This window comes from Coloeus monedula, assembly GCF_965178545.1.
Source record: "Coloeus monedula genome assembly, chromosome: 3".
NCBI lineage: Eukaryota > Metazoa > Chordata > Aves > Passeriformes > Corvidae > Coloeus > Coloeus monedula.
The window spans coordinates 105410256-105429184 of record NC_138783.1 but is presented as its reverse complement, the minus strand read 5'-3'; the positions used below and the strand labels follow the sequence as shown (position 1 = coordinate 105429184).

The 18929-nt window shown below is 39.2% G+C and overlaps 1 protein-coding gene across 5 annotated transcripts in view; it reads right to left on the bottom strand.

Moving 5' to 3' along the window:
* Nucleotides 1-18929, bottom strand: part of CNKSR2 (connector enhancer of kinase suppressor of Ras 2) — a 209303-nt gene that overhangs the window by 33940 nt on the left and 156434 nt on the right. For all 5 annotated transcript variants that reach the window (XM_082278612.1, XM_082278613.1, XM_082278615.1 and 2 more), the window contains 3 exons: nucleotides 13419-13486; nucleotides 8724-8824; nucleotides 6981-7518 (listed from right to left, as the gene is read on the bottom strand). In XM_082278612.1, coding sequence (XP_082134738.1) covers nucleotides 6981-7518; nucleotides 8724-8824; nucleotides 13419-13486 — 707 coding nt within the window. The remainder of the gene's footprint in view (nucleotides 1-6980; nucleotides 7519-8723; nucleotides 8825-13418; nucleotides 13487-18929) is intronic.

Sequence of the window (18929 nt, the reverse complement as noted above, 5' to 3'; positions counted from 1 at the left end):
TAAGAGTGTCTTTAAAACAATTTTCAGTGAGTTTCAGTGAGAAGGTTTATATAAACAATTTTAAAAATGCCTGTTTTTCATGTTTGAAATCAAAATGAATGTGAGTTTCCATTTTAGGACAGGAAAACCCTCTTTTCAATGGAAAATTATGTGTTAATTAAAAAAACCCAACAAGTTGGGTTTTCCTTTTCATCCATGAAGTAGTATCAAAAAAGCTACATATCCTCATTTAGGAAATTTGACTATCACTTCAGAACTGAAAGCACATTTGGAATGGAGGAAGTGGAAACCGCAAGCACAAAAAAAGTCTTTTTTATACTGAATCTTTTCAGGCCAACAAACTGGGAAGAAACAGCATATCCTTCAGTGGGGTAAACAGAGAGCCCTAGAGGACTTGGACTGTCTTCCCTCTATTGCTTGTGAAGTGTTCTAGCATTTATGAGTGGCCTTTTCCCAAGGAGAGCATCTCTGCAGCCAGACTCAGACAGGGCAGCAGCAGAGACAGAGCTTGCTGACACCAAGTGGAAAAATTATACATAAACCAGACTGGTTACACAACACCTGGTGAGAGAATTAATGCAGAACATAAAATGCCCCACCAGAAATACACCGTCACATGTACAGATTCCCTGTTTCACCACCCAACCCGAAGGGGTCTCTGGTAGGGAGTAGCCCAGCTCCATTCAAAGTTCCCAACTTAGTAACTGAATTGAGGAAACTTAGCAAGAAAAGCAATTTAGAAGAATGGCCATGTATGAAATTCTCTTGTGCATTACTTTTGCTTATAAAAAGACAATTTAATCCACGTATTCCAGGCAAAAGCAGATGACCTTTGTTGGCAATGAAACCCAAAGCTATTAAAACCAAAAGAAAAGTAGGAATTCATCTCTCCTTTGCATTTTTAGCAGCATGGGCAATGGAAATCAAATAAAATTTTAAATGTGGCAACAATGTATTTGTGGGCAAAATGCATCTATATGTATAAACACTAACAAGCATAAAATTAAACTATTCTTATTTTTGTTGACAGCCCATATTGCTTCCTGAATTGCTACTCAGTAAATGATTCAATATTTGGCTTTCAAACACTGCAGGCAATTTTTTCCCCTTGAACTGAATTTTTAAATCAGGATGTGGAAGTTTTATATCCCATAATTTTTATTTAGAATACAAACTCACTTCTGCAGTGGAGTTGCTTTTGCATATGAGAACTGAAAAAGCTTTATTTAATAAATTTTAAATTTTAATTAAAGAACATGCTCAGAAATAAACATATCTACTCCCAGTACTTGTTTATCTAAGATAGTCATATTTTTGAACATAATTAGGCAGCATTTTTAGGTAAAATCAATCTGAGTTAACAGCAAAAACAGTGCCTTGGAGGCAATGGGACAAGTAGACAAGGCATAAAATGCTGATGGTCTTCACCCCATAGGAGTGCAAATGCCCAGTCAGGTGACACAGGAAGGCTCAAATGGGAATTAGGAACGAAAAATAAGATCCCCAAAAACAATGCTCAGAAAAAGCAGACATGTCAGTAACCTACTCCAGTGTCTGAGCATGCACGGGCTGTGTCGCTCAGAAGGGTGTCAGGCAAAAACCACCCCCCCCAACCTGCTCTTGGTTGTACAGAACTGATAGTGGATGCAGTAAGTTAGAATAACACCCTCCTTGACGTGCCAGAAGGTGCTGCACTTTGTGCCATTCACCAGCTTCATATGGAATACTTCTAATGTGAAACATTACCTCAATTTCTCATAGCTCTTATTCAAGGCACCCCTGGGCATTAATTCCAGAGGGGAAGATACAGTATCTTAATGGTTCTCCCTTGCCTCTCAGTGAGGATAAAACTAGGTGGTCAGAGGACAGGACATCACTAATGGTGTCCTCTCTAAAATGGAAGGAGGCTGTCAGAAAAGCAAACTGCCCTACTAATTTCAGCCACATATCCTCATCAACTCCAGAGCACACAATCCAGGCTTTATGCATTATTCGTCCTGACTCCCAAGTTTCACTGTTGCCTAAAACCTGCCAAAGTGAAGACATGCTACCTAAAATGCAGAGAAGCAAAACCTAAAAGTGTACACAGGCTACCACTCCATAACATAGTGTTTAATTAGCCAACACTGATGCTTCTGAGACACACCATTTGGACTGTGCATTACAGCCCTCTCATTAAAAAGAGGGAAGCCTCCCTAGACCTGTATTTTGGAATTTGAAATACCTGACCTTATTTGGAGTATATCTTTTACTAGCACTAACTCCTTCTTGAAGGCAAATGCCTCCTAGGATGTCCCATGGATACACCTTCTTGGGCACAGTGCATGATGCTTGTTGCTAGTCATGGGAGTCCTTAAACTCCTCTGTCTCAGTTTTGAGAAACTGTTCTCAGTTTCTCTTATTCTCTTGCTGATTTGTAGTTTACTGGGGAAAAAAGGGAAGGAAACCTCTCAGGCTTGGTAACTCAGCACAGTCATTTGATAGCTCTTTCAGTGATCAGCCCTTCCTGACATCAAGGTGAGCTTTCCTGAAACCCTTCACAGGGACTGGACAACTCCCTGAGCTGCAAAATGCCAACATTAGCGTCTGTTCTGGCTTTTGACAAGTGTTTTCAGTGGTTTAAGGTTAAAAGCCAAGTTTCAGAGACCAGAGCATGAGGCTATTGTGTTCCTCTGAGGCAGCATTCACAAGACTATGGGACTAAGCATGGGATGCCAGGAGATGTTGCAAACCTGAACAAGAGCTTGTGGTGATGGACCAAAATGCCAGGGAATACGTGTGAGTGTGCCCAGCCTTCAGAAGCACTGTGAAATCTTTTAAAGGTGACAGAAGTCACATGAGGAAGACTGTTGCATCTTGTAAACACTCTGGAGGGTGAAATCAATGCAGTGAACAAGTGGCTCCCAGCCTTTAATTGCCCCAGAATGGCAGCCACTGATTTATTAAAATTCATATAAGACTTCGTTCCAGTTGTCCATCCTATATAGAAGACACTCCAAAATGATGATGGGGTAGCAACAAAAAAATCCTTAAACAAGTCAGGAAGAACTACAGTACTTAAGAGTGGAGAAAAAGGACTGAAAACTTGCAGAACAAAGAGGCAAGAAACAACACATAAGGAAATGGGGTTTAACAGTGGGAAGACAGTCTAAGTAATTTCCTCCTGCTGCAAATACCTTTTCAAACTCAAACATAGACATCAATGTCTACTCGTGCTCCTGAATAAATTTTATGGAGCCAGCACAGTGGAAACCTCCCTTGCACACTGTTGCAGGTCCCAGGTGAGAGTTCCCTGGAAAGTGTGCCAATATTGCCCCAGCCAATCCTGCAGTACATGGAGCCACCACAGAGCCCCTGTCCCAGCAGTCTTTGGGCAGATGAACAGCACCTGAGACTCCTACAGACACCGCTGTTCTCCAAAGACTTTTTCAGGGAGTATGCAAAAAAGGTGCAGGCTTTTCTGCAGCTAAATTGATGTAACAGCCAGTTACACTCTGCAGAGAGCTAGTTATGTACTTCTTTTAGATGCTGAAACCCTAGTAAATGCACAAACCAAAGAAGTCTTTGAAAATGAAGGAATCATCTCCAGTGATAATTTCAAAAAACAAAGCAAAAAATGAAATAAGCTTTCCTGGGAAAAAAACCTGGAAGTAGTCTCTCTAGAAGTGCTCTTTGCATGAAGATCTATCAAACACAGAGTGCAGACAGTGGTAGGGCCAGAAGGGAAGGAGATGATGGTGTCATGATACACTGCTGTCTCCTAATACCTCCCACTAGCAGAAAACAAACCTGCAAAGGCCAAATTTGTCCTTCACAACTGAATCACAGAAATGCAAACACTGTGCCACAGCTTCCAACCTGCCCTCCGTGCACAGGCTGCCCCTGAACAGCACAGCAAGGGGCATGTTTGGTGCCACAGGTCTGAAAGTGGTTTGCCATTTGCATAGTCAGGAGCAAAATACATGGACAAGCTCAAATATCCCACAAGAGAATCCTCTTTGATTACAAAGCAAGAGACCATTACAAGATGGTGTCAATATGGAACATCTAAATGATTTACACAAAAGTCATTTGGGAAATACAACAATCCATTAAGGATTAGCAGTGCAATGTTATTGTGATATAACAAGACAAAAAAGCAACTGAACACACAACAAAGTTAGGTTCTGACAGATAAACATAGGAAAGGACAACCCATATTTTTAGTTTACCATATATATCTAGGCATTGTAGCAGAGTTGATACACAGAACTATTTGCAGGGTCAGTAAAGTCTTGCAATATCTATTTAAGACATAAAGTGGTAACTGACCAAGAGAAGATGTTTAATTGTTGCAAATCAGCATAGCTTTAGTACAAAGTCAACAGAACTATGTTAAATTATAGCAGGTGGGGACAGCGTCTGAGAAAAGCGTGGAGCTCCTAGTTTGTGGTGCAGTTATTTGAAAACAATTCTGCAAAAGAAGTTGGAAGAAATAGGATTGCATTTTACTATTTAATTTAAATTCATGTGGTTCTAAAAGTGAGAATGTAAAAACAGAAAGCTGAGAAAACAAACTTTTGGCAATGACATCTGACTTGTACAGCAACAACTGCAAAGGAGCTGCGTTCTTGTCCCACAAAAAAAGCAATAGGAATGATTAAGCTTTAGAACACACACATGTACACACAAGAACACACATAATCATCCAAGAGCCCAGAACTATGTCAGGATCACAAACGTGTAAGGCAAATAAATATATTTAAAAGATTCTGATATCACATGAGGGAACATTCAAGGTGATGTTAAAACATTTCTGAAAGAGAGAGGATTTCCTTTCTCCATCCAGTTGCAATTCCCAGAGCAATGGAAGTGAAGGGGGCAGTGAGATAGCACACACAAAGTCACCCATCCTGTTAGTGACTTAGCAGATGTAAGGAAATCTCTCAACTCAGAAACTGGATTTTGCACTTTAGAACACCACTTGCCGGAAATCCTCCTGCCTTTTACTGGTAAGGGCACCGGAAAAAGCCAGCATTACAAACAGAACATTGCAGTCATAGCAACAAGCAATTCAACACTTAAACTTTTCAACAGACAAGACAGTACTTCACTTCTGGTTTTGTAATTTCAAGGTCAATAACTCATCATGAGCACTTGACTTCTCTAGCTGGTCGTCAGTGTCTCAAAAATAATCTCCTGTTAAATCTTCAACCAAGGAAACCTCCTCCCTCAAACAAAAAATAAAAGTATGTGTATACAGGGAGACCACTTCAAAAATTAAACCTTTTTTCTCCTTTTCTGGAAACTAGTATAGAAAGATGGAGAAAAGCCGAGGTTCTGGCCCAATAAATCAAGCACTAGCCTTTTACTAGTAATCAGCATGCTATAAAATGCTTCAACCAGGTACACAAAAACATTGAAATTGAGATTCAAAACACCTAAAAACTTAAGACCTTGCAACGGTATCTGTAAATAGTGCCCAAACAGCACAGTAAAGCCAGTGAAAAGTCTCTGACTATTTCCATTTTCAGTAAGGACTTTTTAAAAAAATACTTTTGTATTGCTATCAGTAAAAACCCATTTGAAAACCAAAACTGAAGGCTAAAAATAGGACAAAATGTTCTGCATGGTTGATGAAATTTAACCCTGTTAATTAGACAGCTTCATTTCACAGTCAGTACGAGTCTAATATTACCTAATAAATGTATCAGTTTTTTGCAGAGTCATGCATGAACACAACTGAAATAGTGCCTTTTTAAACTTTTAATGCCACCAAATTTAATATCTGCAAAAGAAACCACTGCTTTCTCAAAGCAGCAGAAAAAAGTCAAGAATTGGAAATGTTTAGAAAGTAATGCCTAAAAGCATAAGGCCAATGGAAAACTGTGGGTCTCTCCCAAGCAGACTAAACAACATCCACATCAATTTTAATGCTCAACAAAGGTGCTAACTTTAGTGAATCAACTTAAGTAGGTAGCTAATTCATTAAAGCTTTCATTACCCTTTCCTATCTCTTAACCATTTTTATATTTCTCTACTGCAGTGAAAAAGCTGAATTTGAAGAAATAGATAGCAGAAAACCTTGGAGAGCTTCAAGGGTCATCCTGCCTTCTTTGCCACTTCAGGTAATTTAATTGCAGTGTAACTCCACAAATCATGAGTGCAGGCTTCACTGACTGACTCTACAACCTGGGTGTGGACTCAACTTTGCTAGCAGCACATGCTGAGAAGCTCCACAAACGACAGTGAAGGACAGAGCATGAAACAGACACAAAAATGTGTTTACATGTTCAGGAGGGACAGGGACCTTCTCTAATCCCTACTTATTTGGATTATGTTTGATAAGTAGCACTAATCTCTATGTAGTTTATGTGCCATGTCACTGAGAGTTACTCAACATTATAATTTTTTTTTAAGCCTTGCTGGTCACATAGTTGTTCTCTATAATTTTTTTGTTTGTTTGAAATGCTTTTTGAATTTCTTTCTTTATAAATCACAATGAGAGGAACTGAGGAAAATACCCTCTCTTTTTCAACTTCTTACAGATTTTGGGATGGCTTGTGACCTGCCTGGCTGGATACTACACAATCACAGCCTAACTCTGCACTCTAGGATTTACCAAGAGGTTTTTACAGCTCGGATGGGGTTGGCTGGAAATCTCACTAAGTATATCCTGAAACACTCGTGTCAGTGGGGGAGGATACTGTGCAAGTGTAAGCACACTTAGTTTAATGAAGCAAAATCCATTTAAACTAAGAATTACTAGTAGGAGGGGATTGGTGACCAGCCTACAGGGAAGTGTCTGGTGATCATGAGAGGTCATGCAGCACTCTGGTTATTAAGCCTTATACATAAGGCAGTCCAAAGAGGTGTGTGACAAGGGGGACCTGGTAAAACATGGGGGATGTTGAAAGACTATTGGATAGGAAAAAGGAAAAACAACCTCTACATTACACAAACAGGACACTTGAAAAGCCACAGAAATATCCCATACTTACTTTTATCTTCCTGGTTTTCTTCCGCTGCTTTGCCTTCCTCTTCCTCCTCTTCCTCAACCTCCTTCTGCTGTGCTTCTTCATGGTGGTCGGCAGCACCGACTGAAAGGCTCTGGCAGCAGTGGTTGAAGCCGCTATCCCGAGGCAGAGTGAAACTTCGTGGCTTTCCCCCATTCCCGTTCAGCACTTGCATCCGCTCACCCTCCACGAGGGGGAAGGGGCCGTAGTGGTCTTGCAGGTGGCACTTCTGGGTGGGCAAGGTTGACTGCCGCCGGTGCTCGGGGGACACCACGGCCACCTCGGAGAACACGGAGTCCTCCAGCGGCAGCGTCTGCAGGTAGTGCAGTCCCGAGCTCGTGAGCGGCGTCTCAATGAGGTCCTGCCAGGAGCGCCGCTGGCTCGCGGTCTTGCGCACCGGGGACTCGGTGGTGCTCCCCGCCACCTCTGGGCGGAACTCCTCGTGCGACGACTGCGACTGGGATGTCTCCGTGGAGGAGAGGCGGCTGTGCTTGGGCTCCACGTAAGGGCTTGTGCAGCTCATCTGCAACGCCAACAATGAGCAATCTTCAGATCAATGCACACCGAGACCTACTGCCAATAACAGCCTCTCACTTTTCATTGTCACCAATGGCACCTGGTTCATTAATGAAGGCGCAAATGTACCTAATTAACCTGCCTTGTTCCTAATTTTAATGCATACCCATGTCTGTATATGTCACGCCTGTAGGTCAAATACTGATACTTATTCATAATAAGTATCTTTACTATGTCACTCAATCCATAAAATAAGCCAACAAAATGTGCAGAAAACTTTGCAAAATAGTGCAAAATACGGCACTGTGGAAGACTTAGAAGAGACGTACCTGGTTCATTCAAAATCTTAAAAATGCTATCCAAATGCCTGTTGTTATCCTATCTTGCTTTTCTTTGGAATCATTCTTGCAGTGCTTCAGTACTGTCATTCAAAGATCTATAATTTTGTAAGATGAAGTATTGCCTTCAAATTAAACATCATGAATGCTCTCTTTCCCCTGAATTTCCCGATTGTGCATTCCAAAAACCATATCCAAGTAGACGCATTAGTTAACACTGAGTATGCAGACACGAAAGTTAAAATTGCCAGTGGAGAGTAAGTTAGAGGTCTATAATATAGTTTTATATCAACAACTGCTTCAAGAAAAAGTAAAACCCTGAAATCCCCCTTTTTTCTAATTTGTATTTCTCTAAAAGAGAAACCTATTTTTTCACAATAACAGAACACCCGCTATAGCGGTTTGCAATACAGGACAGAACATTTTTATGTTCGCATTTCTCTGGAAATTCAAGTGTAACTTGTTACTGTAAAGCTTCACAGCACAACTGCTGGAGCCTTAAAGAAGAGTCTGTGTTGTTCCTGAGGTAATAACATTTTCTCAGAAAGTTGATAAGGGGGTGGTGAGGAATTGCATGGATGAGTAGCTGTCCATCATGAATGACGAACAAAAAAAATGAATTCCGTAACTTAATCTATTTTGTACAGCAAGTGGGATTATAAATCCCTGTTCTCTACAAACCAGTGGAAACAGCACTGATGGCCATTGAAGCCTGTGATGTGTGTTACTTAGCAAATGCCTTAAGTCAAGTACTGACTCAAAAAGCACAGTCGAGTGCCATCCTGGGTGCATGCATGTGCTCCTGGCCAGGAGAACAGGTAGAAAGAAGTGGCACTTTGGGTACACATTCCTAGGACAGCTGCAGGTGACTTACTGAAGGTGGCCGTGGGTAAGTGTCGTACGGGGGTGGGGGGCTGTCCTGCTTCGGTGTCGATGGAGTGTCAGCTTCCTCCTTGTCACTCTCACTCCAGTAATCTACAAGTTACATAAGGATCAGGTCAAAAACTGCCAACACATTTTGATGCATTTTTGTACCAGAGACTTGCTTCCACAAAAGCAACTGGAAATTCCTCCTTTGGTATTATTGGCAGTGAAACACCACAATGCTGATGCCATCAATGGTAGCTGCTGCAATTTGGAATTGTCTTAATCTAAAGAAGGAAAATTCTAAACACTGTGGTGTATACTAGATCTACTGTCCCATTAAAGAGATATTAAACCACAACCTGAAAATGAGACACAAATTTAACTCTTGTACACACCTTATAAATACAACAGACATATAGAATACTCTTAATACAAATATCAGACTTTTAAATATTTATACAGCCATAAAAATAATGATGATTGGACATGTATTGGCTGAAAAATACTGAAAATATTTTTTGAATGGAAAAGATTAAAAATATAGCTTTGCTAAAGTCTTGTTGACTGCAAATAACATCAACAAATATATTTAGCCAGCTGGCAAATCAAACAGGTAGGGGTTTTTGCACACATCAATAATCAGTGCTATTTTTCTACCCATTGTCTCCATCCTGTTCTACCAGTTACACAAGTTTTTCAATTCAATATCTAATAACAAACAGCTGTATTTAAGGTAAGACAGAAAAACTTTATATCATATATGTGCTTCATAAAACTGCTGCTGCCCTGTTATCCATGCAAAACCATAAAAGTGATATGGTAAGGAAAAAATATGACAATGACATTTAAGAACAGAGTTCAAAAAGAAGGATGAGAAAGTACAAAAGGCATAGATTTTGTAGGCTAAATTTAATGGGCTACATCATTTCATTTTTTCAGGAAATCAAGTCTTGGCCAAGCTTATTTCAAAGGGGAAAACAAATGGAAGAATATACCACATGGGAATTTATATTTATTCTGTTACAAATATTTTTTTAATCAGAACAGCATCTAACTACAAGGACACTGAACCTTAATATTCCTTATAAAAAAAACCTGTTTAACTACTGACTCAGTTCAAGACAGACAACTCTTAACATTTTTGCACACTGTAAGACTTTTGCAGACGTTTCTGTTGCCACTTTGTTTCTGACTGCCTTACCTTCCAGTGTTTGGATAAATCATTGCACAAGAGGACACTATAGCTCAGACTACTCACAGATTAATCACAAGCAATTTTCACTTCACCTAGTAAGTGTTCAACGAAGTGCATGATTGACTACTCTCTCTTTGATAGATAAGGAGAAAAGGATTGATAGCTGCTTCATAAATGACCTAAACTAAAAATTTGAGTTGGCACAACATATAATTTTGACTTTAATGATTTTTTATTACAATTATTGTCTTGTATGATCAATAATCTACCATACTTAAAGAGTTAAAACATAAACTTACCTTTAAATGACACCATCATGAAACAGGTGTCCCTATAGTTTTGTGTTTTTTTAGATTTTAGTAATGGTGGGGACAGCCTTATTTATCTACTTATTTTTTCCACGCAGTAGCAATTCTGTTTTTACAGAATTACAGAATAAATTCTTGATTTACTTCCTGCAAGCTTATAGCTGAGAGATTCTCTTTAAACAGTATAATAAATAAGTTGCATAAATAAAGTTTTTATGACTACAAAATAATAAAAAAAAGTCCTCACAATTATGACTCTAGACATCTGCAAATAATGAATTTTTGGTGAATGAAAGGCTAAATCAGTGAAAACTCTTTTGCTAAATAAATCCTAGTTTTAAGAAAACTTGTTTCCAGAAACTTAAACCACTTGAAAATACTGGCATGTAGGCAATGTTTGCTCCTATTGCAGTAAAGCCTACTGGTGCAAAGTGTGGTGAAAGACCTGTCAGAACTGCATTGTTCAGTGACATTTCTGCAGACTTGGAGCTCAACTGTTTATTCTGAAAGCAAAATTTAGCAGTCTCAGTGCAGGTTCCAGTTTTGGCTAAAAATACGAAGGTGTTCTTGCTGTCAAATCCCCATACGAGAAAACACTGTATGATAATGCTTTTACACACCTTATCTCAGTCAGGGAATTCTGTTGGCAACCCACAGCTCTTCTTGAAAACTTCTGCAGTAACAGGGGCCAATTTTCAGATGAAGTGTATGAAAATGCCCTCCCACCAATTTTTAAAAATGCTCTGCTTTTGGCAACTGGCTCATTAGAGTTTATCTAAAACATGTATGATGCTATGAAACACTTGCTGTATTTCTCTCTGTAGATCTTTTCCAATTCAGTGATGGACAAGCTCTATGCATCAGGCAAATCTTGAAAGTTTTCTCAATGACTAATAGACTGAATATATTATATATAAATTAACACTGACCTGCCATTTCCCAAATAAATATATTCTATTTATATAAACCAGGGTTTTTTTCCTCTGATTTAGATGACTGGAAAGCATATAACTTCTCCATCCAAGGAAGTCCTTTGCTGTATTGCTAACATTCATTGTATTTCATATGAAAACTTGATGGTATTTTTATAAAACTGTTCTGTACAGAATGTAACATTTTATTCAGCAGTACACCCACAATTCAGTGATTCGTGCATCTCTGAAGCTCTTGAAATACATTTATGCACTTTAGATTCAGAACCATTCAACTCTTAATTGAGACAGATTTGACAACTCCTGTTGAATTGTTTCAGAGGTATTATAAAGCTTTGCTGCAAAGGGCTGAATCGCACAGAAATAAAAGACCTTTTGTCAAATCAAATATGCAGATGACAATTGGTACAGTCACTGAATATAGAAAATTCCAGCTTCACAGTTTCTATAACTGCAAAAATAATTGACATGATAGAGAGGTTTTACTTTGCTAACTTGATGCCTCTGCTAATTAGGGACACTACTGAGCTGTGTAACAGCCCTTGTGCTGGGAGCCAAGGAAAATCACCAGTGGCATTAAAGCAGTGTACGGCAGCGACGGGGGAATGCGATACTACCTCCCACACTAAACACAACTAAGCAACACAAAGAGGCTATAGTTCTACCTACCTGCATGGAACAAATCAACATGAGTGAATGGTGTTGGAGTGATAATAAAGAACTCTGTCAGTGCCTGGGATATAATTTGCATAGTCAGTGGGGTTTCACTGATTATCTTCAATAGGGAGACATTTTAATAATAAGCTATCTGAGGCCTGAATGCACATCATCGCATGTCTAGCTGGATCATCTGCTATTTTATTACTCAGTCATTTCTTAGTAGGAAAAATATTTCTCCAAAATCCATCTGGATTTTGAAAGGTGTATCATGTGTGTAATTGTGCACTTGGACAGCATTAGCATAACATACACCTTTTCACTTACTGTCCCACATGGCATTGTAATAGTAGTGCCAAGCTACTGTCAACAAAAATATTAATTTGGCTTTGAATGCCAAAACAGAGGATTTCCTAGAAGACTGATACTCAGAGTTTGTTCACAGCCTCTTCAAGCAGTGACAACAAATGGTACACAGGTTCTTTCAAACAGGTTACTGTAGTGCTGCTTAGGAAATACAGATTCCCAAACTGATTTCCAGTTCTGGTGAGGCACTGAAGAACATGACTGAAGAACAGTGAGCATGGTGCTGCTACCCTGGGCTCTGTGAATGCAGAGGGCCTGGTGTCAAAAACGACATGAGTTTTTTGGGCCAAAATCCAGAACCTTTCTGATGAAGACTTCAGAGCCACAGAATTAAAAACCAAGGTTTTGACTGGGTGGGAAGCAGGCAGACAGGTATCTGGATAAGCTCTGGATCATCACAACCACTGCAATTTTCTGGTGCCTGCTGCTAGGTGCATATATTAAAAAGAGCATGAATTCAAAAACTATCTGCTTGCCAAAGCAGATACTTGGATAGGAACACTTCTGTGCATCCATGTCACTGGCAATTCTAAGAAACAGCCTCCACAATACAACTGGACTGACCCTTTCTTTCTTCTGTCTGCAAACAGGATTTCCACTGCAACAGTTCAAAGCAAAGCAACTCATTATTTTATACATGCTGCTTTTTTATCCCATGAAATATTAGGCATAAAAAATAAACACGTAAAATGCTGTAACCCTGCAGCTCCAAGTGAAATGCCAACAGGGCTGTAGCACACACTGCAATATAGTAAAACCAGTAGAAATCACAAAATTAAAGTGGCCTTAAAATTAAAGTCCTTAGGGTAAATCCAATTATGTCAACAGGCTTTAGAAGGATGGTTTTGTTCCCAAGACCAATTTCATGCACTCCTGCCCTCTGTGAATTCAAACACCAAATGCAATGCTTGGAATCTTTTTTTAGCTTGCAGATTCTTAAGTTTCTTCTGATAAGGGATGCAGATTCCTTGGTACAACATAGTGGAGCTTACTGGCAGTATATCTGCTGCTTTTAGCTATCTTCTGCAGCCTTCTCACAAATTATCCAGTGTCTGCAGATCAGAGTCTGAAGGAGTTAATCAAAACTCCTGACAGAAAAGGAATCCTCTAAAGCAATAACAGTGGTACCCATATGTGATTTGCTTTCAGATGACAAGAATGAAGCCTGATACACAGCAGAGAAAAGAGAACAGATGAACTTGTGATAAGAGCTGACAGAAAAAACCAAAATAACAACACATTACCTTGCTCTTGTTTGATCCTCTCTCTTTCTGCATAGCCAGCAGCAAGCATGTTAATTCTGTTGAGCCATCTGAAATAATATTAAAAAAAAGCAGTGATACTGATCCAGCCTCTTAATTTTTGGGTGCATTTCTAGCAAAAACAAAGCTAGAAGCATCTGAAGGAGATTAAGGACAATGTTATTTTTCATATCAGACAGCTGTTCTCTTTGATACTCTTGTTCAGGGAGTCTCCAAAGATCTATGATTTTGCTGTTGAACAAACTGTTTTCACAGCAAGAATTTTATTTCAAATGGAAAACCATGTATGATGTCAAACATCTGTAAAATAAAGGATTTAGAGATAATCAAAGAGCTGTTAAGTCTGCTGCTCACAGATATGCCTTCACACAAATACTCCTGCTGTTCTGATTTCTTAAGAATAAATACCACTTTTCAGAGATTTAAGCAATATTTTAAGGCCTGAATTGGCAACTTAGCAGAGGAACAGAGCAGAAAACAGCAGTAAAAAGAACAGGTTCACTCCCAAACAGACAGTGTGGTTTAATTATGCCATTATGTGTTTTAGAGCTTACCTACAGTGCCGTGTACAAAGAGAAGGAGGCATATCAGAATTCACTTTTGTGTTTGTGTCGGATAAGTGGGGGGAGAAAGATGCTTCAATGCAATTCACATCTAAGGCTTTAATCTCAACATAGACTTGAAAAAGTGCTTCCGTAAACTGCACAAATTAAAAAAAAAAAACCAACCCAAACAAAACCATACAAAACCCCAACATCCAAACACAAAAAAACCCCCAAAAACCCAAACCAAAAAACAAATGAGCTATTGTTGCTCTCTTCTAGCAGGGCCATCATGGCCAAGCATACACTGAACTGTCTGTAGCAGGGCAGTTTCACCTGTACTCTTCCCCCATGGGGCTCTCAGTGTATTCATTAGCCAAATGCTTACACTGAATCAGGTCCTTCATCAACGAGGCTTTAAACCACCATGGCAATCTCCCGTGGTTGTCCATTCCATGGTAAACCTGGAATTACTTGCTCCAGTCATCCCATAGTCAGGATTTGACAGGCCTGGTTTGCCAACCTACTGGCTTGCAATTTAACTGCTAGGGTATACAGAAAGACAACTCCAGTCAGGTTTGCGTTTTCTTCAGGAATGGGAAACCCCTGTTTCAGAAAACTGTGCCTGATGGATTTTGTTTACGTACTGCATGCGCAGGATCAGGATGTTTGTCTCAGCAGAGGACACACCTTTGCAATGATTCCTGCATGCCTGTCTTCAGGACATTGCATGCAGGGCAAGCAGGCACCAGATCATAAAATACAGTTGCTTTCCTGAAATTTCCAGAAATTAACTCCTGTCATCATGGAGTCAGAGAACTATAGAGTGCTTTAGGCTGGAGGATCTTAACAATCTTCTAGTTACAAATGCCCCTGGCGTGGGCAGGGACACTTTCCACCGACTGTCACTGTCCTTCCACGAATAGTGACCACATTTTTGACCTGTAAACCATGTTAATGGTCCATAAATTGTTGTACATTGGTAAGAAAGCTAGGGATTTACTCCTAAAATGATTGCAGAATACTTCATGTTACCACACAATCAAAATTTCTGCCAGAAGAATAGGGAAGCTGAAGAGGATACCTAAAATTTGACTTGTAATTGTTAGGAAGTCCCATGCAGTTATAAAAACCAGAAGCACACAGGAACAGAAATCCAACAAACCATGTCTCAGACAATGATTTCATATCTTCGCAGGCGAAAGATGACCCACTACAAAGCTATCTTTTAGGTTCACAAACCTGATATGTGAAGACTCCTTTGGGGAATAAAGCTCAGCTGCCAGCTGAACCAGCTCTGCCAGTTCAAATCAAAGGCACTGAGGCAGGAACCTCACCCAAAGCACTCCAGCCTTGTGCTGCAGAGGGACCAGCAAAGGCCACAGACTTGTCTGTGTCCAAAGGGTAAAGCAGCACAAGATGACAAGCATCTGCTCTGTCAAATGGCAGACAATGGGGATGGTGCTTTGCTTGCCTCTCGCCTATTCAGGATTTCATATTCCCAGTTCAGCTCCCGGTTTACCACCCTCACCTGCACTGCCAGCAGGGAACAGCCACCTATGAACTCCACCAGGCAGGGCTGCTGACCACAAAGTATTAGACAATATGGCTATAAAGGTTCTCCTGTCCTTCATTCTGTCCTCAACATGAGACAGCATTTCCTGGTAAGCATGCTTGTTAGTGAGGCAACCAATTAAATTAACAAACACTTAACTGACAGTCAATTGATGCTGCTTACAGAGATGACAGATGACTGCTTCCAGAAAAGCAGTATTTCCTGAAAAGTACAATCTAAGGAGAGCCCAGGAAATGTGTACCATTCTCTCACTCTGAGAGAGAGAGCAGAATGACTTCACCTCTAATGAATTTCTGCAGGTCATGATCTGTGCTGAGGTTTGGACTACGACCTGCAGTGCCTGTGGGGTGAACGATGGCACTGATGTGGCTGTAAACTGTGAACAACGACCGCTTTTGAGTTGTTTGCCAGTCTGGAAGGTAAAAGAATGGTATTGACTTCTGCATATTTTTTGGTAAGTGGCTGCTAAAGATTCTTCAGATATGGTTAGAGAATTAATATTATTTTAATAAAGCATGGCCAGAGTTCTGGTTCGTTGAAGGTAAAATTGTATGAGAAATCCAACACACTGGACTTGCATCAAAAGGGAAATGTAAAGATCTCCTGAAGAATGGAAGAGGAGTAATACATGCCTGGATTACAATGCACTGGGGACAAAAGTTCCAATCATACAGCTACACAAATGTTTCTCAATATGCATATTAAAAGATACAAAGCCCTGGGACATGGGAAGATTTATATCTTTCTTCCCTTCAGTGTGTGCGTCCTGGTAGCCACTGACCTTTGGAGGGCAAGAGGCCAAGAAAATATTGCTTCTTTACAGCAAATGCAGCCTTAATTTTCTTGTGAGAATTATAAGATCTGTTTCCTAGGTATGACAATAAATACTGGTAACTGCAGTAGTCATTCAGATTTCCTTTTTTTTTCTTTTTAAGAACAGTACATTCATTTCTTATCAATATTTAATTAAAACTGTTTTATGACGTACAGAACAGGATTAAAAAACCCTGATTTTCTGCAGACCTGCAATTTCTGTAAGGAAGGATGCACAGTACTCTCATTCTCAAAGACTAGTAGGAAACTGTCTTATCTTACATTCAGGTAGATGCAATACAGTTAGTCAAAGCAGGGTGTCCAACTGTCCTTAATCATAAAACTCAAGGCTATGGGATGAACTTGCTGTATGGGAATACGGATACCTCAGCCTGTGTGAGTACCTGAATGCAGTTTAACCAGAATGAAGAGAATAACAATGAATTTCCAAGCAACATGTTTCCATGACCATACACTTACACTAGCAAAACAGTACTTTGCATCTATAAGGGGTATTCTGTCCTTCTTCTCACCCAGACTAAGCATGTTAATGGGTAAAAAGAACATTTTTCTAGTGTGACCATATAGACCAAAGGGAATTCAGATGCCACAGCAACAAAGTTCAGTGAGCTCTCCAGACTCCTTACCAGCACAATGGTGTGGCACAGTCATAAAAGTAGTAAGAAAATTTGAATAGTGACAGAGTTATTTGAGATTAAAATACCCATTTTATGCAAGGAGATACACACAAACAAAAACGTCATAGCCTGCAAACATTTTTTTTAATATAAAAAATGGAATTATTTTATACAAGGGATGAAGGAACTGAACAATTTTGAACTTTCAGTCAGGCTATGTATTAGCAGTTTTCTGCTGTTGTTTCTTCTGCTTCATGTATAAACAAAACTGAAATGACTGCCTGATACATAACTAGAATCTGTGTCAGAAACTTGAAAAAAAAATAGAACATAAAATGATCAAGAGAGTATTAATTCAACTTCATAACTTCATTCTGTGTTTTACTTCATCTAGGCTTCAAAATGCTTTTAGACAGGAATTATTTTATCATCCCTGCATTTGAAAGACTATTTTTCAGTCACTTTTTTCCAATCTATTGAGTTAATTCAGTGTTTGTAAAAGTGAACTAATTTTTCTAAATATTAATGAAAGAGAAAAATAAAATTCTTTGGTGAGACTATGATGGCAACTCAAATGTAAGAATTTCAAGTAATTCCATAGACCTTGACAGAGTTTAAATTTACGTGTGTATAACTCAGAGCAAAATTTTGTCAAGCTCATTCTAAAGGAATTAATAAGCACTTATTTCAAAATATGTTTGAAAGACTATTTGTGGTGGTAAGATAAAAATCTTTTAATTCCTGGGATTTGCACTATGCAATTGATTTTTAAAATATTGTTCCATATTTGCTGCTGCTTTCTGATTACTGAACAATTATATAAATTTCTATCCTTAAAGAGAAGGTGTCTTGTCATACTGACTGGGCACTTGCTGACAGAAATGATTTAGCTACTGCTGTTGTTCAGGATATGTCATATACAGACCATGCCATTATTCTGTTTGCCATGCAGCAAACTGCATTTTGAGTGATTGGCTTGACAGAATTATTAAGAAAAGGCAAGCCTAAAATCTCACAAACAAATACAAAGGTTTTAAGTTTTCTAACTGAGAAGAGACTTTTGAAGTGAGCCTCAGTCCTGCACAAACTTCTGAAAAAATGTTAACAGACAGCTATTTCTATATGAAAGCAAGCACAGTGTGGTATCAGCATGCTTTTCCAGCCAAATATTACCAGTAGTGCACTGGCAGTACCCTGAAGGTGCTCTGCCAGGTAAGTTGAATCTAGTACCCACAGGAGAGATTAAACCATGATTATAGGACTTACTAAGTTTTATTGATTCAGTTTGACCTCCTTTTCCTCTGCTTTTAAAAACAACTCTGGTCAGCGAGGATATCAACAGACATTATCTAAGACAGAACAATTCTCAGGTTGCAATAGGAGATTTTTGTTTGTGTTCTCTGTCATTTGATGAAAATGGCATATTATTTTGAATGGAATTAATTTCAGTTTATATTGTGAAAATAAATGAAATAAACCCCCTAACATTTGAATAAACATGGGATTCATGTTCTAATTTACCATTCAAATGAATTAAGAGGAATTGTGTTTATTTTGTGCTGAAGTCTTAATCTGCTTTGTGAAAAATTGCACAAGTGGCCTAGAATAGATACAGTAAAATTCAATACTCAAAGAACTAAGACTTTAGTCCTTGTTCTTTTTTGAAGTGCTGAAATTTCCCTTTCAAATTCAATACAACCAAAATTTCACTTCAAAATTCATGGAAGTAGAGAGAATCTGCAAAATTCATTACTTGTAAACCCCACTCGTTTTTCAAGACTGGCATAAAAAACCTGACTGCTTTAAATCTTTCTCCAACTTCTTATTTCCTCCAGGGCAAGAAACAGAAGGATGCCCAGAGAAGGCATCACGTATTTGGGAGTATGTAAGGAAGCAGAGTTGGAGATACCTCACCCTTGCAGGT